The sequence below is a fragment of the Astatotilapia calliptera genome, chromosome 5 (genome assembly GCF_900246225.1).
Source record: "Astatotilapia calliptera chromosome 5, fAstCal1.2, whole genome shotgun sequence".
Lineage (NCBI taxonomy): Eukaryota > Metazoa > Chordata > Actinopteri > Cichliformes > Cichlidae > Astatotilapia > Astatotilapia calliptera.
Genome location: NC_039306.1, coordinates 22,086,997 through 22,114,612, shown reverse-complemented (window position 1 = coordinate 22,114,612; position 27,616 = coordinate 22,086,997). Strand labels below are relative to the sequence as shown.

Here is a 27,616-nt window from a genome sequence, read left to right as displayed (position 1 = left end):
GGTTTGTTACACTACGGTGAAAATGTATCAAACAGTTTCTGTAATGAAAAGAACTGCACAACTGGAATTTTTTAGGTGTATTGTTTCCTGACCTGTAAAATAACAGCATGGCCTTTTTTCAGTGTCTGTCAGCAATGCAGGTAAGGGGGAAAGAGCTGAGTGCCGCACTAGCAATTACTGCTCTGAGTCAGGCAGTGAAAGGCCTGTATCTCCACTCCTATCACTAGCAGGATTTTAACCCAATACTCTGGTATTGCCACACCATGCCTTTCTACAGTTGCTATAAGGAGAAGGAAAGGTAATACTTAAAACAAGATCCTTGTAATAAGCAGTAATTAATAAGTCATAAGCTGCTTATAAGTGAGTCTGAGCTCTTCAAAGCATGATTTGGACCAGGACACTCAGGCCTAATTTAATCTTTTTTTAAGGGATTTTCTTTGTATTAATTTGTATATTGTCTTTTCTTAACATTATGTACTGCTCCAGAGGACAGAGCCATGAAAATGATTTCTAACTGTATAGGAATGTGTTTATTAACCCTAGTAAAACATTGTTACTTTAACTCAAGCTACTGCGTAAAAGCATAGCTGAGTGTTAATAGGGGCATACCTAGTTAATACATGTATTGTAAAGTATTTATTATTTATATTACTGCTATTTATTAACATTTTGACTATGGATACAAAAGAAAGTTTGTGTTCAAAAACTGTTTTCCACAGTCTCTTTATGCATTGGAATAAAGTAAAATAAGAAAAATGAAATAAAAGTTTCTTAATAAAAAGAATGAGAAGAACAAAACATCTCAGTCCTGATCTCATGCTTTGGGGTCCACCATTTATGATTAATAGCATTCCTGAGCATCACGGACAGAAAGGGGAAAATCGTAAATGTAGAAGTTCACTGTACAACAAATTAAACTGAATTTAGCTGTATAAGCCCATAAATACAACCCATAGTTGTTGTTTTTCACTAATTACCTCTTCACAGCCATATTAGTTGTTGGGTTTTTTTAAGTACAGAAATAAATGGATCAAATTCCCTTGTTGCAGTGATATATGATATATGATCCTCACTTTGGTCCAAAGGTCTGACTTGACCATCTTTATTGTAACAGTGCTGAGATCCATCAGTCTCACTTCATTTTTAGTCATCATACTGAAACTAGTTCTGATCGGACTGTGAGCACCTTGTTACCTATCGCAAGAACCTTAATATAAAGTGTTACTGAAGGGAAACTGTCTGTTTTGTTTTGGGATTATGCTCTAAAAAGATTGAAGTAAGTTTGTCCTGTGTACGGCCATCCTCTGAAGTGCATCTCCCACATGTCACATTGCTCATGTGGTTACTGCCTCACAACCAAAAGAGAAGAGGTAAGCCCTGCAGGGTTTTAGAGGGTTTTCCAACACCGTACCATGAGTGGAGAGTGTTCAGTGAGACAATATTACAAACAAAACTATGTCTGCACATTATAACCATGTTGATAAATTACAGTTGAAGAAATTAACTCACTTCTTGGCCAAAGGTTTGAGGCCAATGTGGAGGTCGTTTGCTGTCGTCCATGCATGTGTGCAGGCTACTGTGTGAATGTGTGTATTTGTGTATAGTGGGGGGATGGTGTGCCAGAGGAATTAGGTAATACTGACATGGCCATTTCAGCCCCCACCTTACAAACAACACTAAGATCAATGTACCAGATCAATAAAAGTCATTGGCAATAACTGAACTTCTCATGTGATCAGTGAAGGAGAAAATTCAATTTTTTTTGCACATCTGCATGTGTCCCAACATGCCCATTCATCAGACTGAAGGTTTGTAACCAAAAGCATGCAGCCACCCATGCAAGTCTTATCAATCCTCCAAATCCGCACGTGCAGAAATGGTACATGTGCACTCAGGCAGAGACACACATAGACGCATGCACACACACCGCAGGGGGGGAAATAGGCTCTTCTCTGACACTGCATGATTGGTCACTTTTTCCCTCTCTCTCCCTTCCTGCTGAAATAGTTTTAACAAAAGAGAAGGGAGACGGAGGGGGAGGGGTGGCGTGCTTGGGGGAGGGGATGCGTGCGCTGCTCTGTTGTCACCAGGCGAGGGAGAGCGAGGGCGGGGAGGGGGGCGAGCTGGAGGGCGAGCGAGGGAGTGTAGGAGAAAAGGATAGGATCCCAGAAGAGGCTCAAACACACTGACACACACATACACACACACACATGCACACATACGCAGAGAGAGAGGGCGAGAGACCTTCTGTTACAATTTGTGGAGTAGTGGATTACTTCCCAAACTGAAACACTCATCGGGCAAATCCAGGCATGGTCAGGTCTGTAACCATTTACTCACTTATTAGGAAAAAATAGATTTTGGTTTCCCTTCAGCAGTAATGACAATGTTTCCGCTGCTGCCTGCACATTTCGGTCCTTTCTGATGTTCTCTCTTTTCCTTACGGTAAATGTCGTGATTTTCGTTTTTACTTAGATTACTTCAATTTATCTTCCATCTTTTCCCCTTGTCTTCATATGTATTAAACTCTAATTAGCTGGCCTTCTGTGTCGACTGTTTGGTGCCTGCTTTAAGTGCGTGCACTTTGGACGCATTTTTTGCCCTAAATTTCCTTGAACTATTCAGCATTAGAGAGGGCAGCATGGAGTTCTCTTTCCTCTGTTGGTTTGCAGTTTTATCATGAAAACCGTGCTTTACCGTCTTGTAGTCACAGGGTAAAGCGCTGTGTCAGTGTTCGACTTTCAGTCTCTCTTGTGCGCTTGTGTCTGTGCGCACAGCTAAGGAAAGAACCAGAAAAGCAAGCGCAATGAAAATACATGCAAAGCTCATTACCACTCAATAACAGCTTACATGACAACAAATATTTTACTTTTTTTGTTAGAAGGTTTGCAGTAAAATAAACGAATATTAATATTGCTCTACGGTGTAAGCGAGTAAGCATGACTTTTATTTTTAATTATCATTATTTTCGTAAAATCTATTAGAATCAAGCGACAGCAATTAAACCAGGACAAGGTGTCTGCTGGCTCTGACACTGACTTGTTTGCATTCTTCAGGTGGCAATGTGTCAGAGTGGTGTTGAACTATGAGATGAACCATGAAGCAGTACAGGAGGCCACTCACTAGCCTTTACCAGCAGCAGTACAGCCAAAAGCAGCAGAAGCAACAGCGGTAACCCAGGAAGACCCTGAAGCATGCAGCTGGGCCCTCACTAGCACCAAGTGGACCTGGTCCTCTCCTCTTCACCTGGGACCAGGGCTGCAGAATGCTCAGTCCTGTCACCCCATACAGTAAGTCTTTAATTTTTTTGGTTTGCATTTGGGAGACACTTATTGGATGAATGCATCATGTTGTACGTGCATACCATGCTCCAGTTCTGCTTGAGTTTGTTTTCCTGTACACATTCTTCTTCAGGCCCCTCTTTTGTCCAGAACTCATCTCCTGTGGATATGCAGTGGGAAGCGAATTGCTGGGGTGAAGGGAGGGGGATCTCTTGAGCAGTCATGTTGAGAAGGCAGATACCCTGAAGCCTTTAACAGCTGAGTCTCCAGGCTTTGCATTGAGGAATTTCACAGAAAGTGTTCAGACACTGTTTTTTGAGACCAAACAGACAGCAGATGTTTGTCTTTTTAGAAACGCCACACATATTTTGCAGAATGAATGTGTGCTTGAACAGGCTTTAGGTCTCAGGTTTAGGGCAGTACACATGTTCAATCTGAATAAACTCCAGTTGTATTTTTACCAGACGTGGTAAAGAGTTGACACATTTGGAAGGCATTTCCACAAAATACTTGTTTGTTACTTGAGTATGTAAAAGCAAAATATATTCAGATCATGTAAACATGTCACAGAATAGCCCCTCCCTTACTCATATGTGTACTGATTATGCGAGGTTCCTATCTAGACTGTTAAATATACCTGTATTGACTGACCGGCTTATTGATCAGGACCAGCTTTAACAGGATTACAACACTAACCTGATTGGAATAATGCAACAGGGATTTACCGCTGGATGTTTTGTGTATTCTAAAGCAACTGCACAGAGAAGCAGCAGCTAACAAACAGCAAAATGTCACGATACTTCGTCTCTGACGTCTCGCGAGGCACAACGATGGGGCTGTCTGTGTAGAAAGAAGCTCTGGTAACATCTACGTGTCACATTCCTTCCTCAAAAGCAACTCACAGCAGTGTGTCAGTTTTCTACTCATAGAAACTAAACACGCTCACATTCTGGCATTTTATTTTTTACTCCCAACCGCACCACCTCCAGTCACGTGTCACACACACTGACAAATTTCAGATCAATTCCCAAACACAAATAAGGAAACAATCACAGCTCGTTAAGGTGTGGGTGACTGCGATTGTTTGTCCTTAATGATGATAATGTGAGAGTGATGAGCGGCGTTAGCGCGTTTTAGCCGCCCGTTACCAGGGTGAAGCAGTTCTGTGAATGAAAGCCAGATCGTTAGTAACCTGGTGTCAACAGCCTCTCATTAGTGCTGTTGTAGTGGGGCGCATAAACATCACCCTCTGTCTCCACACGCATGCATCAGCCCTGCTTAATAATCGCAAAAGCTTGTTAAAAGAAAGTGCAACAAGCCGCGGCTCCTTATTAGGTGTTATAGTGTAGATGTGCGGCGCCGGTGGGGAAAACGACAGAGAAAGAGCAAAGTGAAGGACAGATGGAGAAGATGTAGAAGGAGGGACTGGTCAGCTGCAGCCTGATATATGAGTGGACACAATAAGCAAAGAGGGGCCAGGCCAACCTCTGCCACATGTGAGTGTGTGAGCTTAGAGGAGTGGGGGAAGGGAAACTGACCACACAGGCTGGGACACAGAGTCTGGTCTTTGCTATTGCGCAGATAGCAGGAGGGATAGGAAGAATGAACAAAATGCGAGTGAGAGAAAAGAGAAATTAAATGAGAGGGAACGGAGGATTCAAATGATCGAGCTGAAACCAGCTGTGTCGTGATTCAGAGATCAAACTGTGTCAAACTCTGTGGTTGGCATAGTTTGATCTTCTCATTTGGCTTTGGAGCTTTCAAATAGCTTTCAGGTTAGGGATGTTTAAAGTCTGAATCAGACCTGGTACAGTATTTGATTGGCTGACAGCAGCATGGCCTGGTGTAGTGTGCAGGCCTGGAGAAAAGGGGGAAGGGGAAATAAAAGGAAGAGAGAGGGAGGGAGGGTCTTCTCCTTCCCACTGACTGCACACCCAGTTTTTTTTTCTTGGTCAGTGCTCACAGGACTATAACACTAATTTATACCGTTAGCTTGAAACACAGGGATATATGGGTAAAGTGCGTGCATTTCATTGTTCATCTCAGCTGGCGTGACATTCTCCTTGTAAACTCGTATACCGTTTCTCCTCTGATGTGTATTGATCTTGGCAGTGGCATGAATCAACTTCTAACTAATACAAATCACTCAGTAATGTGCAAACAGGCTACAAGGTCATTTGTCAGCACTGTAAGGAATCACGTTCTCTCTTTGTGTTCTCTCCCTCGCTTCCTTTAGCCTGGGAATAGACAAGGCGTGCTGAGTGCATGGAAAGGATATGTGCTTTGTAAATAGATCTCAGGTTAGATTCCTGGCATTCCAGCAGCTTGACTCAACCAATGACCGAGAGTCCATCTGCGTGCTGGCCAGCTGAAGCTGAACCCTCCATGGAAAAAACACAATATAAGACTGTAGTTTGCTGCAGCTTGTGTGTGTGCATTTTTGTGTGTGTGTATTTTTGTGTGTGTGTATTTTGGATTTTCCGTCTTCAGGGGGTGTCTTTGTTTATTGTGGGTGGACTGAAAGCACTTACAGAGACCCTACAGCTGCAGAAGGGTGATTTTTGTGTCCACTCTCCATCCAGCCAGTCACCCATCTCTTATTCCTCACAACCCCCTAAATCTCATTTCAGCTAGCCCCTTCCCCCACATATACTTCCATCTAATTAACCCCTAATTACTCATACTGACCATGCAGTGGACTGGGAGTCAAGCTAGCCTCCACTGACACACAGAGTTGCAGAATTGCAGAAAAGAAAAATTCAAGCAGTTTTGTCAGAGTTTTTGAAATGTACAAGTCATTATAATAGTCACATCCAAATTAGAGCACTGAAACTGGTTCCGGTGGTGGTTGTTGATGGCTGGGGACCATTTATTCAAAAAAGCAATGCGGCTGGAGTTTATAGGCATCCAGTCTTAGTGACCACTCAAAGCAGGTGAGAGAACAAGTTACATTTTAACTGTGCATAGATGCGTTTCTATACACTTTAAGCACTCATCTGTCTCAGATTAGAATCACCTTATGTGTTTGTCTTTGGCTGTCTTTAAACACACAGCACACATGATTACACACTGATGCAAGGCACATTTTTCTGTGTAGTGAACTCTGAGTTCGTCAGTGCGTTTTTGTGTGACTTGACTTGACTTCCTGCTTTCAGTCAGTTTCATTGTCTCTTATTGCAAAGACATGTAAACACAGGACTCGAGTGGGGTGTCATAGTAACAGCAATTTAGTTTGCAAAAGATTTCTGGTTACATGCACCTTTGAACATAAGAGTCAGCGTTTCCTGCATGCATAGCAGTTAACTTTGTTTTCCTGTTTTTGAGTCATCTCAGAAATGTTCTAGCCAGCTTATTATCGGGAATATTAATATTATAAAGTAGATCTAGTCTGTGTATCGACATGAGCCAGACTTTCATGTCATTTTCAAAGTGGGCTTGAGCAAAAGCTCTTCAGGCTTTCTGGAGGTTTTGTAAAGTTTTTCTTTGGGCATGGGCTGCTTTTTCACTCATTTTCAGTCCAGTCCTTGGGCCTGAGCATTTTCAGAGGAATGTTTCTTTGTTTGTTTAGGCACTTAACACTGACCTATGAATCGTTCGGTCATAAAAAGGCACCAAACTCAAGGAATGAACCAGTGTTGTGTCTATACTTATTAAACAACTTCAAGAACTGATTTTAAATTCTATCTATAGTCACTTTGTTGCAAGCAACCTGCAATAAAAATCACATCATTGTTCCAATTTCTTTAGTTAAACCTGCAAAAATGTCAAAGATAAAAGAGCCAGGCATAAGATTTAGGCATAAGTATTTTTACAGGCCTTGATGGAATTATGAACATCAGTGAGAAGCTTTGAATGTCCTGCAAGAAGAATGGAGAACTTTTCCTGAAGATTACTTAAAGAAATTCTGTTTCCAGTAGCAGAACACCAACAGAAATTTGCATAGTAAGAAGTTAGAGTAAAAAATAAACAGGAAAAAGAGAATATGCATAAATATAGCAAATATATACCTATATAAATACAGAATATATAAATAAGCAATGAAATATACTCATTAACCCTTTCGCGCATTGTGGTCACTACATTGGACAGTTATTCAAAGGCTGTTTTCTTGTATTTGTGTCAGTGTTGAGGGCATACTTGCACATAAACCACTACATTGGACACTTATGTGTCACTCCATACAAAATTCAAAGGTCAAAACACATGTTGTCCAGCTTTAAGTGGACATGGAACAAACTCTTTGAAAAGTATGTGTTTCAAAAATAAAGTTCAAGAATCTTTTTTTTTTTTTGCCTAAATATGAATAAAAATACTTTTTTCCTGATGTAGCTGCCATATGTTATTAATTTGGAAAATTATGAAGAGATGAGAATGAAAAATAACTATGAAGTTATTTTGAAAATGTAATGTAAAGACTTGTGTTATGTTATGTTGTGAAAGTTACCGCCAGGATTGAGAGTGAGTTTGCAAGTGATGCTTCTTTAATTCTTGGAGCTGACTGTTAGCTTAAACACGCGCTAACGCTCCCATAAGCCTCATGTGCTCTAATCCATCATTAACTCAGGTACTTTTCTCAGTCTGGTTCTTGACAGACGGACTCACCTGTTAACTCTTCATCTTCTCATCTCAGGGGGATCTTTCCATGTCTTCAGGTTTTAAATTCCTTTTGCCAAAATTGGTGAAGGTTCCAGAAATAGTAGATCACCGCGCTCAAATGAGCCTTGGCTAAATTATAGAGCCAGTGGTGGAGATGTCGTTAGAGAACTAGACTGAAGACAACATGGAAAAATGGTTGCCACATGCCTGCAATCAGTATGATCAGTGAATACCACACTGATGGCCACCACTATATGTCATTGATGTTGGCCAGCTATGAATTTATATGAGAATAATTCCATGAAGCCATTTCATTTTTTTAAAAATGCCAAAAATCTCACATCAGATTATCTTCACACATATGTCAGTAATCTTGTTTAATAGTTTTATATGTAATAAAGAAAAATGCAGTATTGAGCTGGAAGCTTTACAAAGCGGGACACAGATTCTCAGTGGGATTGGCAAAAACAACCATCCATCCTCTTCCGCTGATCCAATATAGGATCATAGGATCCTCTCTGAGCTGTTGTTCAGTGAGAGCCATGGTAGCCCAGAGTATTTTCAGATGTGAGAACACAAATGACACACACTGTCCCCTGCTCTGTGCTACATACGAGAAAGGACAACCTATGGAGTTTTTCCTTCCCCTTCTCACCAAGTGCTTGCTCATACAATATAAAGCGGTTGAGGTGACCATTGTTGTGATTTGGTGCTATATAAATAAAATTGAATTGAATTGAATTAAACTGAACTGATTGTATTTGCACTTCCCATTTGCACTAGTGCTTTTGTAGTGTTGAGCCTACTGTGAGCAGTTTCTTATAAACTCCTTCTATGCAGACATAAATCAAACACTGGGTCATATTTCTTTTTTTTCCTTTTGTTTCTTTTAGCTGTTCGTCTGCCATGAAATCAGAAATTGGTTGTAAATTTCCTTTGGATTTATCAAATATTTTAAGCATGCAAGTAACATATAGTTTGTTCACATTGAAAAAAGACAAAGTGAAGTAAAGTCTAAGTAGACACAAAGGAAAATGAAGAGCTCACATGTTGAAAATAAAATAAATGGCAGCTTATGATGAAGCAGCTCAAGAAATAAGCAATCGTTAAGTACAGTATACTAATTAGCATGTAATCGAGTAGTTGTGCTCTCTTCAGCTAAGTTCTTGTCAGTTCAACTAGTGCAAACCTGCTAAAGAAATCAAGCACAAAATATCTGTCTCTCTATTAGGTAACTATAGCAATTGCTCACATTTTTCCAATAAATCTAATTGAAAGTTTGCCATCGAGGAGCATCAAGATTATGAATTCAAATACGACAAAGTGGAGATCTCGGTAGAGCCGTTATCAACACACATTTATAAACTTTTCACACTTGTGGTTCTGTTAATGTGAATGACCTTAAAAACATGACAGTAACAAACACCCCGGAAACATGTCATGAGGGCTTCTTCCTCACAAGTGCTCTTTTTTTTATCCCTTAATCTCCTTCAGATACATTTTGGGGGATTTGATGTTGACATGAAAGACTGAGTCATTCATTGGCATTGTATAGAAATATGGAATATCATTCACAACACAGCAGGCACAGAGGCTTAGACGACCCCTACTCCCTTGGGGCTTGTGAAATACTATTTAAAAACCCACACTCAGAACTAAACAGAATACGAGTCTGTCTAGTGTACAGGTGTATGACTAATAATTCTCAGGGTTAGGTCAAGTTATTTTGTTTAGGTAGGTTTTGATGCCTGTGTTTGCTGTTTTGAATGTGTAATGTTTTTGTGCACCGTGACGGGTCAGAATTCCCTGGAGCGTGGGGATTTCTCAGCTCAAGGGTGGAGCTTGTGCCAGACAAGAGCACTTGCTATCCCTGGAATGGATGAGAGGGATTATTAGGCTGAAGGATCATTTAATTTAGGGATCAACGTGTGGACCGTTTAGCGACCCATCTGGTGGTCCGTGTGGACATATGACCCAACCTGGTATAATCCACTTGCAGACAGTTTCAGACCAGACATGAGTGAAAACCTAAATAAATTACAGAAGTTCATTTTTAAGCAATACATTGCACAGAAATGTCAGATGTAGCAAACATGATACAAATCAAAACCTGCATATGCAAACTGATATATAATTTATTTTTTAAAATTTTTTAGATGTTCACTAAAATACAGTTTCACAAAATTAGAGTTTTTCTTGCAGTTACTTCATGGTTCAGGTTTTACACAGCAGAAACTATTATCTTGTTCCAACATCTCCATTAGACTTTCTTCGAACATTTAGACTGTGATAACTTGATGTGACACAACAAGTAAATGGCCAGTGCCCGTAGGATGGTACCATGTTTGTCCAGTACTGTATATTGATGCAGTATCAGAAATCAATAAAGCTGTCCAGTGGTTGCAAGGAAGCCCCTCTGGTCAAAGCCTGGGGTCAGGACACTTTAGTAATACTCTGCAATGTGTGGAATGTCAGCTTAATGCCAGTTCAAAAAGACAAACCCTGAGCCACTAAACCAGCGGATTACTCTGTGCAAATGTGCGTGTGTAATCAAAAATCTGTCATTTTTCACTCATCAGTCAGTCACTTCACTAATGACACACACTTCAGTGTCCATAGATGCTAGTGGGACAGTCTCTGTGTAATTTGGAGAAAAGCTAGTCTACCTCTCCCCCCCCCCCCCTCGTCCAGCAGACCCCTGAGGTTTGGGCCGAATTAGATCACACGCTTGGTGGGGGTGGCTTTGTGGGCTAAGAGACTCAAAGAGAAAATACAATGGCCCCAATGTGAGAGAGACGAAGGCAGAGGGCAGTGTGCAGGCTGATAGAGGCTTATCGCCGTGGAGACCAGGCTGGGGGCTATGTTGGTAGCTTCTCATACAGATTAGAGCAGTTGGCCTCCGCCTGGTAGAGACTGTTTAGAAGGACATGGGCTAAGCATTGACAAAACTGTGGAAAAGAGCCAGCGTTGCAAGGTGATTATGAGGGCAGATATAAGATCTTGTCTTCTTTAGAAGAAATTGGAATCCCTGTGAAGAGCTAAATACCATAAAGTAGGTGTAGAAATGTTATCTGATCAGGGTTATTATTCTGAGATTATGTGAAATAACATCTTTGTTCTTGTTTGTCAGGTTTGTTAAAGATGCACTGGTCTCCGGAGCACGCCGCCCCTTTATCTCAGTGGCCTGAACAGCACTTAGATGTCACCTCCACCACCTCGCCACCGTCTGCCCACAAGCACGACCCCTACGCTACAGGTCCTCGCCGAAGCTACGCCCCTACAAGTTATCCTTGGGCCAGTGACGACATATCAGCCCTTAGTGCTTCTTCTCTGCTCAAGCGCTACGCTGAGAAGTACTCAGGCCTGGACCGCCCTGCTACGGGAGCTTACGCAGAGCATGGGACTTTCTTAAAATCAGACTCTGAGCCCTGGACTCTGGCTCAAGGCATGGACTGTTACCCTGGACTTGAGGCACTCACTGGCACCAAGGTGGCCCCTGCCTCTGTGGGGATCCCGACTACAGGAAGTGTAACAGTGGTGAGCAGTAATTTGGCCCCTGAGCCAGGCTTTAGTGGTGCTGGCTCGTGCAGTGCTCCATCATCTCAGGAATACCCTCCTGCTTACAACAGCACCTACTTGTCTTCAGGATACTGCCCTCAGCCCAGTGCAGCACTCCCACCAACCCCTCTACACTCTTTGCAGGCTCCACCTACTTTAGTGTCCAACTACAGCCCTAGCCCACCTGTCTACAACTACCCCCCAGGGTGCTACCCCCAAACCAGCCTGTCCTCGGGATACAGCCGCCCTAGTGCGTCCTACCTGCCGTCTGGGATTAGCGCTCCCACTCCTCTGGCCCCTAGGCCTACCATGGTGGGGGGGACTTACAACTACCCATCTCACAGCCTTGGAGGGACGCTCGAGACAGGTGTACCTCTGAAACGCAAGGCCTTTGAAATGACAGAGGAACGACAAGAGGGAGCAGAGGTGGAAGGATCTCGCTATAGAAAATATGGCAACGGGAACAGTCACAACAAAGCTTCCGACAACGGGCATGGCAATGGTTATGATATGAGTGTGCCCGCCTCAGATGCACAGTCTTTCAAATCTGGAAAGCCCCTCATATCACCCCCTTACGTCAGGGCAGGGGAGTACAGCCCGCCATCAGGCCTAGCAGGAGAGAGTGTATCGGGGGAGCACAGCTTTCCTCAGCAGCAGAGAATGCAGATGAAGATATCTGCATCTCACGCACACTCTGAGGACCCCACTGGAGGGCACTAACAGACCAGGTTGGCATATTGAAGGATTCCCTTGCTCCTTAAAAACCACCCAGGGTTCCTAACCCTGACAGACTCGGGGAAATAACATTGAATTTGTCGATGAAACATTTAATTTCCCTACTACAGGACCGGTGTTTCCTGTACATTAACGTTTTTGTTTATCATGTTTTCCCAAAGATTCACAGAGGCGTTTTGCCCTGTAAGGCTGAGGTCAGTCTTAGGAGTGAGGTTGAGGCATTCGCTACATAGATATCATTAAGACAGTCTAAATGTACGCGTGTCTGTTTCTCTCAGGATCCTATTTATTCCCTTTTCTGCTACTGTGGCAACAGCACTGCAACATTGTTTTTGGAGTTGGTGTAATTGTTTGTGGCCGTTATGTATTTAAAAGGCCTTTGACTGCAATATGCTCTATCGCACCACAAAAAACCCAAAAAAAAATTAATAATAAAAAAATCATTATGACCAAAAAGTAAAAAGAGCAATAACTGAAGTGGTGAGAATGCCATACTACTTCAGCACAATCCCGACTACACTGCTGGCTGTAAGTCTTTGTGCTTGGCTTGGCCTTGAGAAATGAATGTTTTCAGGTTTCATTTCACTTTTCTTTTGTTTAGATTTTTTTTTTTATCTCCATGTTTATGTTTATCTTCTATCCTGGACCTCTTGTCCTCTGATTAATTATTCTCCTTGCTCCCCAACTTACCATTTTTGTCTCATTTATAGATATCAAGCTGCTTATGCTGCGTAATTATGTCATAATATACATGACGCCACTCTTTTCTTGACAGGCAGTTGACCTCAGAATCAAAATTATGTATTTTTCCTGCAATGTATTAATTTAGAGTTTAGTTGGAATTATGGAATTAAATGGCACTTGCCTTGTGGTCCATGCATCTGCCCATGGCAAGATGGGTGTTTGCTAGCTACACACTACTTTTGGTTGGTGTATGTAGACAGATGTAAAATAGTCCCTACTGAAAACTGGCCACAGTAAAACATTGATGCTTGTTTTTTTTTAGGTGTTTTTTGTTTGTTTGTTTGTTTGTTTGTTTCTTCTTTGTTTGTTTATTTTGAGCATCACAAGGCCATCGCTATTTAGTCCTATTATTTATAATGCAGAGTTAACAACTGTTGACTCACACCTGAATAATCCAGACTGATGAACAGCACTAGACAACAGAGGGAAAAATACATATATTGGATTTGCAGGTGAACTGTCTTGTTTTTCTTTTCTTTTTTTTTCTTCTTTTTTTGAAGTAGGGAAATACTTTAAATAGCTTTTATTCATGAAAATCCATTGAAAATGTATTTAGCCTTCATAAAGTCGCAGTATGGGTAAATCAAGTATGGCTCAATCATCTTAAAAGCATCTTCTTCACACAGATATTTCTGCTAATCCTTAACCCAACTTTATCTCAGACTGTACAATGGAAAAACATAGATGATTGTACATACTGGGAAGATGTACTCAGTGCAGGTTAGCTACATAAAAGCTCATTATTGCTTCAGTGTGGCTGCACAGGCACGCACGTTGCAGCAGAGGATATATGCGTCTGAGCGAGTGCCTCTTAAAAGTTTTATTCAGCTACATACTTTGTTAAAATTTACCTGCTTGTCGTTAGATTTGACTTCTTTATATGTTTTTCTCTTTACTTTTGCCTGTCAGAAGGATGATTTATCGTGTTATTGAATACTCAGGAAGAATATTGTTACCTCAGAAAGATGAACTACGAATGTATGTTGATACCTTAGGGTGTCGGTGGGGGAGCTTTAATGGAGCGAGATGAAAACGATGCCATGGCTGACACTTCAGGGAAACAATGAACTTTTAAGGCCTTTTAATAGTGTGAACGCACACGTACACATACACATGTACATGCGTTCACACACACACACAAAACACTACATGGTTTCTTAGCTCCGGGAAACTCGAGGTTTTTATATCAAGGCCTGAAATGTTGAATGTAATTCAGATATTTTTTTTAAAGACATGCCATACGTACATCAATGATGTTTTTAGATCTATTTTTTTCCACGTATAGATGTAAGTCTCCAGTAGGTTTTGGTGGAGAAAATATTGGCATGTCAAGTGTTAGTGTAGTTAGCAGTGGGGAAAAGGAAAAGCACTCCTGATAAACACATATCAAGATGTACACACACTACAGTATATGGTGCATAGGCGATATTTTTATTAAATGTCTTAATAAAGTATCCAGTCACCATTTCAGTATTTTAAAACCACTTGATTCAGCTTGAATTTAGCCCTAACTTCAAGTTGAATTAAGTTGAATACCAACACTGTCAGCGCACTGGGGCTTTGCTGCTCTGCTATGCCACTGATTTATGAACTGTGCCAACCTCTAATTTAAAAAAAAAAGCCTATTAAATGAACGAATCAGGAAACTCTTACTTCAGTTTTGACCCTTAAGCACCTCTAAACCCAACTCGATTGAGCCACAAGCCACCAGAGTGAAAGTGAAACTCTGGTGTCATAAATTGGCAGAAATGTTCTTAATCACATGCGGTGATTCACAAACAGGTGTGATTGGTCACAACTGGCAGTTTAAAGTAGAAATCTGTTTAAGTGGAAGCAGGAGGGCAAATGAAACATGAGCTTGAGATGTCTAGGTTGTTACAAAGCTGAACTTCAAATCTAAAGTGAATGGATTCCCCTTTAATTTTACTAATTGGAAATTCAGTGTAATTAAAAGCCATTTTAGTGCTTTTTTACTATCTTACTCAGAATGCGGTTTAAGGGGAAAAAGTAGAAGCTCACCAGAAAAGAAATTCAGATTAGGAAAGAGGTGCTAAGTAAATCATGATTTATGCTTACCCCAGGTTTTTACAAGTATTTGGTTACAACAAGTGAATCAACACAGGATGTGCTCTGCATTCAAAAGACACATTGCGGGAAGCATTTGCCTTTTCTTTGTGTTACTCTGATTCAGTGAAGGGGGTGGAGTCAGTGTTGGCGTTCGCAGATGGAAAATCAGACTTCACGGTTATCTTTGTGATTCACATGTACTTTTCTTGTATCTTGTACATTCTCTGTAACCGTTTCTACCTCATGTTGAAGACCTTGTACATGGAAGTATTTATTTCATGTCATTTCACATACCAGTTTAAAGACCAGCGTTTCAAACTGTTGACCTGTTGTAGTCTACCTCACTAGAGACTGTTGTGACATGGAAATGAAGATATTATACCAAAAAAAAAAAGAAAAATATTTGAGTTTTCTCTTTTTGTCTGTGGAAATTAAAAATGTTTTAAGGTTTGAATGTACTGATCTTTCACTAAATGATGCTATGATGATGATGGGTTACTGCAGTAAATATACTTACTGGGTTCAATGTGATATTTTAGCCTGGCAGTGGCATATTTCTCTTCGCAAAGTGACATTAAGTTGACGTACAGTTAAAGAAAGTATTGGCTCGGAAAAAGCGTCTGTAGAATAACCAAAATGTAAAGGATAATAAGCTGCAGTCACGCCGCAACCCTGATATAGAAAAGCAGAAGAAAATGGATGGATGGGTCATACGACCACCACCAGTGTAAAGAAAGCACTGATTCAGGGTGGGATGGAGCCATGTTTTTATGTTGTTTACGCCAAACTCTGAATCTACCATCTGAATAAGACCAAATAACATTTTTTTCCCATCTTCTGTAGCTTCAGATGCCTGTTCTGAGCTGACACATGGTGGTCTTTTGCTGGTGTAACCCATCAAGATTCGATGAGCTGTGCATTCAGAGAAGCTCTTCTGCATACCTTGGTTGTGGTTATTTGAGTTACTGTTGCCTTTCTATCAGCTCAAAGCAGTCTGGCCATTCTCCTCTGACATCAACAAGGCATTTTTGCTCAGTGAACTGTCACACACTGGATATTTTTGGTTTTCCTGACTATTCGCTGTAAACCCTAGAGATATTCATGTGGGAAAATCCCAGAAGATCAGCAGTTTTCTTAAATACTCGGACCAGCTTATCTGTCAACAAACACACCACGTTTAAAGCCACCTAAATCACCTTTCTTCTGCCTTTCAATACAAGTCTCCTCTTTCATCAGTAGTGTGCGCTCTATTGATGTTTTAATGTTTTGTAATTTTTCAAGTTGTAGGAAACCTTATCATCATTTATGTCATGTACTTGAGCTCAAGAGAGTGAGAGAGAACAGCGAGCCTGTGCTGACATGTCACAGACAATTTTTGTCCTCTCAGCCACAGTAAGTCTCGCCCTGCTGCAACGTCAGTCATGTCACAGCAAAACTCTCTTTGTTTTGCTTCTGATTAAGGATTGTATTTTAACACACCTTAAACCATATTCCTGACAGCAACTGTTAGTCCATTCATCTACGATAAAGCTAACCTCTGTTCCTATTTAACAATTTCAATTCAGCTATGTTATGTCTCACATTTAGCATTAAAATCAGTGAAATTATTAACCTGACTTAGTTATGTCTCCGCATTTGAGATCTCAGTTGTGATCACAGGTGTGGAATAAGACAGCAAACGAAAAAAAGAAAAATCAGCACATGACCCCTGTTTTGAATTGCTGTCTCTGCCCTTCTAATGACACTCACACTGCAGCAGCTACACCACATAACAAGTATAACAGTGACACCTACAGGGTCCCCTCGAGATGGTTCTCACCATGTTGAATGTTAATCGTTGCATTATCACTCCTGCAAGTTCAGTTTATATCATTTCTTTTCAGTTATTGTCTGGCTTTATTTGTAAAAGTATGTTAATTAACCAAACGCATGGCTGCAGAATGGCAAGCACAGACTGTGATTAAAAGTTTTGCATTAAAAGAATGAGAAAAATACAACGTAGTAACTGCGAATACATTATGCTTATCCATTTTATTACTCTCTCCTTTGGATCATCCAGTTATTTTAGTTTCTTCAGTTCCAAAGAAGTCTGCAGAGTTCCTCCTTCAGTCCAAGTAGAGACCTGTGCAGTAGGACAAGTGTACCTTTTTTGGGTTTTCCTGAACCACATATGGTCAAACTTACTTTGAAATTCAGACAGTCAAGTGAAAAAGTTAGTGTTAAAATTATGAAATGAGTAGTTCTTCTAGAAGAGGCTATATTTCTCTTTAGAGCCGAAAAACATTAAATATCTAATGTTTGTGATAAGTCCCCACAAAAATGAGCCATTTCAAAATGAAAAGTTACATTTAATCTTTTAATTGAATTTTACAAAATTAAACATTTAAAAAAAAAACAATTAAATAATTTTGCCCCAATAATTTGTCTGTGAAGCCATTGGAGATGACTGCCAGGGCTCCACTTGCTCCTTTTCATTTTGTTTGGCAAGATCCCGTCTTGATGGGGAAGTGCTGGATTAACAGCCTGAGAGATAACATCTCGCCATACACCATAAGAGCACCAGAAAGTAACTTATAGTGCCTTATATTATTAACTTTTACCCATCCCTAAATCTGTGGAAGTGGTGTTTCAACAAAGCCCACTAGAGGGTGGTAGATATCTGTAAGAAGGCATTTGAAGTATGCCAAAGCCATCTAGAGATTTTACAGATATAAATACAGTAGTCAAAGCCTGTGATATTTGCAGACAGGGGCAGGGATGGAAAACAAAACCCAGAAGGGAGAGAGGGTGCTGCACTCTATTAATAAATCAGTGAGTGGGAGTAAAAACGGCCAAATTGAGCTTTAAATATCAGTTTTACAATCAGTCTTTTTTCAGTCAGGCAAGAAGGGCAAGGAAAGCTGGAAGTTGACAGAGCTGACAAACAAATCTCTTATATGAAAAAGAAGTCCTCGCCCACATTTGGTGAAGGAGATATTGCAGATTACAGCTGAATCCCTTTCCGTGCAACCCCTTACAGACACTCACAGCCTCCCTCTCTCCTTCATAAATCTGTTCACACAACACACAACCTGACAGATCAGACCAATGTTCTACTTAATCCACGTCCTACCTCTGCAGCGATGCACTTCTATACATTAGGATGCAAGGACAGAAACCTAAAGAGAAGAAATGAAACAAAATCTCTGCACTGTACAGTATTATAATGCGCCTGGGTTATTTTACAACATCTACAGAGGGAAGCAACACATTTAGAGAAACAGTGTGGAAATAAGCTTCGCACACTCTGTTATTAAAATGGCAGTAGCAGTGGTCTGCAAGATGCACGATTCAGACAGTTGCAGCATGTGTGGCAGAAGGTGACGCTTCCATCCTCGGCGGCCGACTTGCTTTTCACTCGCGTGTGCATATGTTCACTGTTCTCATGTGCTCCTCGTCTTCTTGAAGTAGATCCCTCTGCTTTGCTTGCTGTGGGCAAGGAGGCGCTACGCAGCGAGTTGTACAGTCTGAGCCTGTTGGGAACATGCTGCTGACTCAGCCCAGGCCACTGCATTCATCTATCTGCACTGCAGTGCTGTCTCTCTCCTCCCCGCCCCACCACCCGCCTGCCTCACTCAGTGCACCACCTTACACACACGGAGGAGGAGGGCGCGGGGGGGGGGGGCACATGCAAGCACACACCTGCCATCTTACTACAGTTTCACCGTGACACACCCAAAACACGGCAGATCAAAGAGTCGCATTCAGGTAACACAAACAGAAACGATGTCATATGCGTACTCCTGCAGGAAGGCTGTGTTCTCATTCTCACAACTACACAAACTACAGAGTTCTTTAATGTAGTCTCTGTCCCTCCCTGTATACTGCAACCTGCACACATTCCCTGCCTTGCAATTTTTGTGATCATCAGCAACAAACAAAATTACCTTCTTTAAAGTGTCAGTAATTTTCTTAAATAGGTAACACAGATTATGATGCAGCGATACATCGTCCGACTTTGTATGAGAACCATGCATTGTAGAACCAAAAATGACACCAGCCAGAGGAATAACTGGAAGGCTGCTTTATTGTTTGGAAATAGATTCGTGCTCAAATGAAGACATTCTTTCACTGATTCTCATTTAACTTCCAATGTGGTTGTGCGACACGTGTTATCTTTCTGACTGTATTAGTGGCAAGAGACAATGACAGTCAAAAGGGTTTTTTCAGTTAAAGTAGTTTCAAAGAAAAGAAATGTATCTCAGTCATGCTACAAAAGAATGGCCTCATATACCATTTGGTAAACCAACATTAGGAAATGAGCTGTAGTGTAAAACAAAAGGCAAGCTGTTCTTTTGCTAGCCCGAGAGCCAGTAAACAGAACACACAGAGAGCACTTCTACTACATGACTCTACAAGATGTTAGTCCAGACAGTCTAATCTAGGTGGTGAGTTTTTCAGTTCAGGTTATTTACGAACTCAATACATTGCGTCTATCGTGCTCCGTTTTGATTCACTTCGATGGGTGTTGAGATTCTCATTGCTGATTTATCGACAGACTAAATAGAAAGCTAAAAAGGCACGTGCCGTTAAGAGATATTGCACCATAAACAAACACACAGACAGTTAAGACAACTAACCCTTAAAATCATTATTATTATATCATATTGAAAGTGACAGCGAAATTAAAGGTGAGCTCCAAAACTACAGCAGTGTGTTAACGGGAAACATGGAGGGTTAGAGCTGCAACAAGCAAAAGAAATCGTCACACAGAGTGAGCTGTGGCTCGTAGTCGGGGCACACGGGTTAACCAGCAGTCGCCTGCAAAAAGGCTGTGAGTGTGTGTGTGTGTGTGTGTGTGAGTGTGCGTGTTTGTGTGCGCATGTGCGAGGGTGTTAGTGTGCGTGTGTGTGAATCCGTTTAACCTTGTGTCTACAATATAGGAAAGTAGGGGCAAGACATCGTCACACATATACAAAAGGGTATGCTGGTAGTGCAATCCTCTAACCAAGGCAGGCTCCACATTTCTCAGCAAGCAGCCAGTACAACACCATGCATTGTACGCTGGTACCCAGTATGCACAAGTCCTGGGCAGGCCAGAGTTTTGGTTATTTCTCTGAACATACCACACAAAGAAAGAAGCATGATCAGTTACACTCTGGGGCTCTGGTTTCACCTCAATGCAAGGAGTGGACAGGAGAGTTGAGTTACAGACACTGTTCTAATGTATATATACTATATATATATATAATGGTAGAATATATATATAATATATATGTAATATAGCTCTGTATATGCACATATGAATTTATACAGTTTTTATTACAATCAGTTTTTTTTAAATATAGATTAGCTTACTTCCCTCTTTTTTGTGAAATGTGAATCAAAAAAGAACGAAAGAAAGAAAAAACCTATTCCATCTAACAAATGCGTCACAGCCTAACAAGTGTGACAAGGGGTGTCAGCTGGAAGCCATTCTATTTATGGTTATTAATATTTAGTGTTAGATTAATAGCTGTAGTTTTTCTTTTTTTAAGTAATCCTGTATTTACAAAAAAACTACACATGCTGTTAAAATAATATAATACATTATTTATAGCCTCTTAAAAAGTCCAGTCTTAGCTTTTGCAGTTTGTGCCCTATAGAACGAAGCCTGAATTTTATTTCTTTTTTCCCCAAATGGATGTATGTGTATTGATTTTTTATTTTCCCTCTTTCTTCCTGTCAATCTCGTATTCGTGGAGGTCTCGGAGAAAATGGACGGCAGTAGCTTTTACGTTTGTCATTCAGCGTTTTTTATTTGGTTCAAGGTAACACCCACACTGATTTTGGAGATTTCATGCAGCAACTGGACCATGGAACTTGAAAACGGATGAGGAGGGGTTGGGAGCGGCTTATAAACGGGTAGTGACATCACTGGACGACAGGAAGTGCATAAGCTCTGGTGTGGTGCCTAGGCTCACAGCACCGTAAAGATGCATCCAGTGCTCTGCCTGATTATTTGGTATTTGTTATGCAGTAGAGCAATAGGGAGAAAAACATGGCAAATGAGATGCTCGGAGCACTTGTTGTTGGTGAATACTGAAATCTGGGCCGATCCACTGATCCCCTTCTGCTTCAGAAGGAATTAAGAGTGCTGCTCAAACCAACGTGTCCCAATTCACTTTCATGACATCTCCTCACAGTGTTTCCTATATCTGGCTGCTATCAGGGTGAACATTAGTTTGTTTACTGAAATTAACTGAGACCAGACTGCAGTCCATAATGACTATTCATATAAACGTCACCATTACAAGCGAGCCCAATGACGCCGTTTCATCGAGATGCTTCTAGCCCTATAGTTCTAAGCATCGTAAGCAGGAAGCACTAAAGTGGCCCCTGACCGGGCGGCTGTCAGCAACGCGACAACCAGCCGAGATCATCGTCCATCAACATGGCATAAAACAAAAGAGTAAAACATGATTTCATAAATACTCCCATCACATTCACTTGCATTTTGTTGCAGAGCTCATAATAGTACATTTATAATATCTCCTGAGAAAAAGGGATGAATTTTTCAAGCATTGCATACATTTCTAGGGTCTCTGTCTAATAACGACAGCGAGAAAACAGACTGGGCAGGGCATACTTAACCCAATCCCACTCCATGGACAAAGGGCAACAAGGGATAACAAGGCAGGTCTCTTTGGCTTCTCCACGCACAATGTTCTCATCACCCATTCATTATTTCCCATTTCTCAACAAAATAAGATACTACTAATATGTCTCATCACAAGATCGTTTCTCTAAAAGTAAAAGCACAAAATAAGACATGGAAATTATATCCTGAAAGAAAATAACAACAACAACAACAACAAAAGATACATACATTTACATTTTGTGTAAATAAATTAACCTAACAAGGATCAAAACTCTTGTCAGCCCTATCAGAAAAGGTCTAACCACCCACAGAGAAACATTAGAAATAGAAAGGAGTTTGCCAAACCTGTGAAATCCCCACAAACCACTGACAGCAGGATACCCACAATGCCCGATTACAAAAAAATAAAGGCAGATGGTATGGAGCATTACATAGGTGCATACAAATTATAAATATAAGCTTCTTTTTTTTCATTTCAAAGTGCTGTGCCCTTGAAAATACTGTATTTCTGTCCAAATTAACAAACGTTTCAGTCCCATGACACACACACAAATATCTCTCTCTAAATCTTACACACTCAAAATCTCCAAAGCAGCAACTATTTACTTATTTATTTATTTTTTATTTCACCCACTGATGGACTGACGGTGCTATCATTTCCCGACATATATCATTCTTCCATCTATAGAGACAACAGGTTTAAACAGTAATTTGAAATGTGCTGAGTAATGAGATTAAAATTTGGATCCATTTTAAGCTGATCAACCCCCCCCTCCCCACATCGCTTATCTTCGTGGAACAAATTACTCTGAACTTTCAAATTTCGAACATGTCTTGATCGTACAGTCGAGCCACCGTCGTGGTCTGAGTATTAGTGTCTTGTGGACTATGATAATTCATGCAAAGATTTCTGATCAAAACATGCCATCATGCAAGTCATTTCTATGCATTGAACAAGCACACTTATTATTTGTTTGGAAATCTTTCTGAGTAAATGTTAAGCCCTTGGCCCGAGTTGACTCCATAATAAACAGACACTTACTCAATTTGGTGTGAAAGCCCATGTTAAAAAAAGGATTTCGATGTGGATTATAACAAAGATAAAATGAGTAGAAGAGTTGATTGACATGGGCAAACTTGTTGGATATTGTTCTTTTTTTTTCTTCTGTTTGCATTTTCGCTGCTCAAAAAACAAAACGAAAACAATTTCTAGCTCAATAAAACAAAAAAGTAGTTCACACTGTTATTTGTGTCTTTCACTCACCTTCTGTTTGCTCATAGAGTGAGTGTGCCATTTGTTCCTTTATACATTTCTGTATTAAAAGACACAGAAACACTCTGTGGCTGCTGCAAGAAGGCGTTTCTTCAGCAGCGAGCAGCATCCTTGTTGTCTTTCACAGTACTGTCTTCCATAAGAAAACCATTCCTTGCATCCAGACGCGTGATTTTTTTGTTGTTGTTTTTTCCATTTCACCTCTTGGTGTAGAGTTTGCTCAACTTATCTGTAAGACCAGTCATACGTGAGCGGTATGGGACGCAGTCTGTTTTGATTGACTTTTTGTTAAGTAGTCCAGATACAGAGTCGCACAGTATGCTGATTATGTTTGGTTTGACTAAAGTTCAAGTCTTCAAGCTGTAACAGACCAAGATGCTTCTCTCTGCATCAATATAAGAATGAAGTCTGTAAACAAAATTACTGAAGACTTTTTTTTTCTGACTTGCAAATGAAATAATCTGTACAACTGTGTTGGTGAGTTTCCGCTCGCATTAGTATCATCTTTTTGTTATTACTGTGAATATACATCCAGTGGCCTAACATTTGGATTCCCTGATGTCTTTTTGGTTTCTTCCTTTCTCTTTCCTTCCCCCTTTGCCCTCATTGTTGTCGTCCTGTTTCTCCTTCTCAGGTTTGGTTACACTGTCATAAGAAGGCAGGGAGGCAGTTGAGGGAGTGCCCTCTTTCTTTTCTTGTTCCTGATTGTTACCACCATTCTCGTCTTTGTTATTGGCTGGTTTGCGCTTACAAACAAAACCCCGACTGGCCAAATGGGAGCGGTAGGCCCTTTGAATGATTCTGGCAGACACATCCTCCTGCTTGCGTCTCAGAGTGGTGGTGATAGGCTCATAAGAGACCTTGGAAGGATTGGCAGCCACGAAACGCTCCTCCATTTGTTGCCTCAACATGTCCAACTCGCCGCTGTCACCCAGCACACGCTTGGTGAAGGCAAAGAGGATGTCCAGACAGTGTATGCGGTCTCCACTCACCATAGGCATGTCCATTGCAATCAGTTCAATGGTATTAGGCTTGGGCACGCGGAGTGGGTGTTCGAGTGCATCTGCAAAGTCAGAAAGCTTGGCATAGGTGATGAACTGGGAGGCATCTGGGTCAAACTTCTCCCAAATTTCATAAAAGGTCTCAAAGTCATCCTCACTGAGTGGGTCTGCACTCTCCTCTGTGGCCACGCTGAAATTCTCCAGGATGATGGCAATATACATGTTGACTACAATCAGGAAAGAAATGATGATGTACATAACAAAGAAGAAGATGCCCACCGATGGGTTGCCGCAGTCTCCCGTAACAGGGGTCCCAGAGTTCTCCAAGTAGGGGTCACAGTCCGGAGGGTAGTTCAGAATAGGCAGCAGAAGGCCATCCCATCCCGCAGACGTGGTGATCATAAACAGGATGATCATGCTGTTGCCAAAGGTTTCAAAATTGTACATGTCATCAATTCCAGCCCCGTATTTCACATAGCCAAAGTTAGACATTCCAAAGATGGAGAAAATGAACATAACCAGGAAAAGAAGGAGGCCAATATTGAACAAGGCAGGAAGTGACATCATAAGGGCAAACAGAAGAGTTCTGATTCCTTTGGCCCCCTTGATGAGACGCAGGATCCTGCCGATACGAGCCAGACGGATCACCCTGAACAGTGTTGGTGAGACAAAGTATTTCTCAATCAGGTCAGCCAGAAACATTCCTGAAATTCAAAGGAAGGAAAAACAAACACATGTTAGTTAAGGCTGAGACAAAAGCCGACTGAATGCTTTACCCCATTCCACACAGCAGGAAAAGAAACATTGATTCTTCATTACTTGTTGGTCTTAGTTAGTAATCCATCTGTTTTTATACAGCACGAGGATCACAACAAAAAGCCAGGAAAAACTGTATGGCAACGTTTGAACTGAAGACATTTGAAAGAAAGAAATTGAAGTTTTTTTTATATTTGATTTTATGTATACTGGGCAAAAGTCCAGCAATCCCTGATTTCTTTATATTTCTTTATATTTACTTGGAAAATGGGAAATATTTCTTTACACCAGCTGTGTTCTTTAACTGAGCCTGAACTCTCTTATGCAGCTTTCCTGAGGCTTATTTTCAGTCCAGTTCTTGAGTAATTTGGCATACCTCAGCCCTTTCTCAATGTTTCCCTTCCATAAGATTGGCTTTAAATCTTTTAACGGCACAGTTGCCCACCATGCTGAGATAAGCCAAGCTTTTAGCTATTTTGTTGGTGCAAAAATAAAATTTTATCCCTGTCAAACTATGTTATATTTTCATAGATTCGATTAAAGAAATGGAACCAAATTATGGATTTTTGTGACAGGCTACTAGCAAGAAAGTGCTATTGCTCAACACCACTTTAAAAATTCCAAGAAAGTCTGGCTGCTTGAAAGCAAAATATAAAGAAAGATTTTAAATTTCACCTTCTGACAGGTTGCGCACATTAGTGCTACATATATTTTAATTCATATATATTACAACTGGTAGAAACACAAAGTTTGGTTTAGGCAAGAGAGCTGCCTGAACAGAGTTTGCAGGAGACCACACACAGGTTAGCTTAAAGTCTGGCTCATGTTTGAGCTGTGTGCATCTGCAGTACGTGAATGAAATTGGCTTATTTGAGCCATTTCCAGTAAAGCTGCTTTGACTTTTCCCCTCATGCATAAACAGCCTTTTTAAATACTTGCCCACAATTGAAAGGATGACCACAACCACATCGAAAATGTTCCAGCCATTGGTGAAGTAATAGTGACGTAGTGCGAAGAGCTTCAGTAAAAACTCGCCAGTGAAGACAACAATGAAGACAAAGTTGACCCAGTAAAGCACGTTCTCTGTCTCCTCCGACTGATTGTCTGTCTCCACCATCATAGTGACCATGTTGAGGCAGATGAGTATCATGATGGAGATGTCAAACACCTGCTGCGTCACAAAGTCAAACACCATGCCCTGGATTTTGTTCTGAGGAGAAAGCGAGAAGACAGAAGAGGGATGTTGGAGTGATTTTCTTAATGATTTTTAGAAATGTAACTTGCGTGGAGGAGAAGGGAGGAGAATATTTACCTGGGGCCTGGGGATTGGTTTCTGTGGTTTCTTGGACCCTAGTTTCTTCATTGCATTGTAATACTTCTTCTGCTCTTCTGTCATGAAGATATCCTGACCTCCAAAGTAAAGGGACAAAAAACAATTTGGTTACAATCTGCAAGACCACATTTTCCAGTGCAGGATCTACTTTAAAAAAAAAGTCAAAGTCAGCGGTGTAGATTTTAATGACATTTTGGGACATACATCTGTCTTCTTGATTATAGTGTAATTGACTGTTTCATCTAACTCTGGTGAGAAAGTAAAAATGTGTATATTTGAGAGATAAATGAAGAAAAGCAATCTTATCTTTTTCTTTTGTTGATTGAAGTTATCAATGATGACACCAATGAAGAGGTTTAGGGTAAAGAATGAGCCAAAGATGATGAATATGACAAAGTAGATGTACATGTACAAGTTGTCCTCATAAATGGGCTGATCCTCCACCTACAAATTGCCATAAACAAAAAAACATATTAAAAAAACTGTAGGTCCTGCTGATGTGAAAGTCAGACTATTTGTAAACTGAAAAAGCTTACCTTTCTAGAATCTATTGCCGCATACATGATGTCCATCCAGCCTTTGAATGTTGCCTGCGATGGTGGCAGTCACAGTGTGAGAAAACAAAAAAATTGTACAAATGCGAAGTAGCAAAAAAAAAAGTTTCTCACCACTTGTAGGAGTGCCAGGTATCCCGCGCCCACGTTGTCAAAATTGATCTTGACATTCTTCCATCTGACTTCAGTATAGTTGTCATTGATGAGTGCGAGGCACTCTGTTTTGTTGTTCACCTCATGCGGTAGAAAATACTCCTCAGCTGTCTCATTGAAACAATAGTAATACTTTCCAGCAAACAGATTGACACCCATGATGCTGAAGATGAGCCAGAAGATGAGACACACCAGCAACACATTCATGATTGAGGGAATTGCACCCACCAAGGCATTCACTACAACCTAAAAAGAACAGGGGGGTGGGGAGCAGACAAGAGTGTATGTTAGCAATCAAACACCACCTGCTTGTAGATGTTATAACATTTTGCACAGAAACACACACTTACATAGAAATGCACATTCTTTCCCTCCCTTAGAGACTCAAGTTGCGTTATGTGATTGCTTCGTAAAAATTCATGCCAATCACAATAACCTACAAGCGAGTATAACAACAGGGCACAATACAATGCACAACAAGTCAAAACAGTGTAGAACTCTGATTATTTCAACTTTGAACAGAGAGCCATGCTTAAAATAGTTTGTGTTATAGGTTTTGGTAATAAAGGGGATATTACAAATTTTATAAATCATCACTTTTGACTGTCAGCATTTAAATGACGTAGTACTGTTTTATGACAGCTTGGTATATTAAACTAAAACTCATTACAACTAGTTCTAAATCATTATAAAGTTATCCTTTTGTAGCTTCTAATCCACATTATCAGATTTTTTTGTATTGTGCCCCAGCATATTGTTATTCCCATCAAAAGTATATTGCATTCATACACACTCGTATACTATTTGTGTTCCAGTATGTCAAGAGAACATTTGTGTTAGCTGTGGCTGCTCAATGCAACAAATTAATTCAATCAATTAAGTAATGATTGCATGAACTGTTAATATAAAAGATAACTTTACCGTCCTGAATGATATACAGCTGTTA

At 40.6% G+C, this 27,616-nt stretch overlaps 2 protein-coding genes across 9 annotated transcripts in view; one reads left to right on the top strand and one right to left on the bottom strand.

The window, feature by feature from the left end:
* The first annotated feature begins 2,141 nt into the window (after nt 1-2,141).
* On the top strand, nt 2,142-15,956 carry LOC113022576 (putative fidgetin-like protein 2). Its single transcript, XM_026168106.1, has 3 exons — nt 2,142-2,320; nt 3,057-3,290; nt 11,008-15,956. The coding sequence occupies exons 2-3, from the start codon at nt 3,266-3,268 to the stop codon at nt 12,153-12,155; spliced, it is 1,173 nt and encodes a 390-aa protein (XP_026023891.1). The 5' UTR covers nt 2,142-2,320; nt 3,057-3,265; the 3' UTR covers nt 12,156-15,956.
* A 4,274-nt stretch (nt 15,957-20,230) lies between these two features.
* Nucleotides 20,231-27,616, bottom strand: part of scn8ab (sodium channel, voltage gated, type VIII, alpha subunit b) — a 44,682-nt gene continuing 37,296 nt past the window's right edge. For all 8 annotated transcript variants that reach the window (XM_026168099.1, XM_026168105.1, XM_026168104.1 and 5 more), the window contains exons 23-28: nt 26,632-26,916; nt 26,500-26,553; nt 26,270-26,407; nt 25,943-26,047; nt 25,570-25,840; nt 20,231-24,578 (exon numbers count right to left, since the gene is read on the bottom strand). In XM_026168099.1, the coding sequence (XP_026023884.1) occupies nt 23,413-24,578; nt 25,570-25,840; nt 25,943-26,047; nt 26,270-26,407; nt 26,500-26,553; nt 26,632-26,916 (2,019 nt within the window). In that variant the 3' untranslated portion in view covers nt 20,231-23,412. The remainder of the gene's footprint in view (nt 24,579-25,569; nt 25,841-25,942; nt 26,048-26,269; nt 26,408-26,499; nt 26,554-26,631; nt 26,917-27,616) is intronic.

What these genes read in the sequence shown, in the direction of transcription:
- LOC113022576 (XM_026168106.1), top strand. Translation starts at nt 3,266, where the DNA reads ATGCTCAGTCCTGTCACCCCATACA. An exon ending in CAGTCCTGTCACCCCATACA is followed by an intron (nt 3,291 to 11,007) that starts GTAAGTCTTTAA and finishes CTTGTTTGTCAG; the next exon opens with GTTTGTTAAAGATGCACTGG.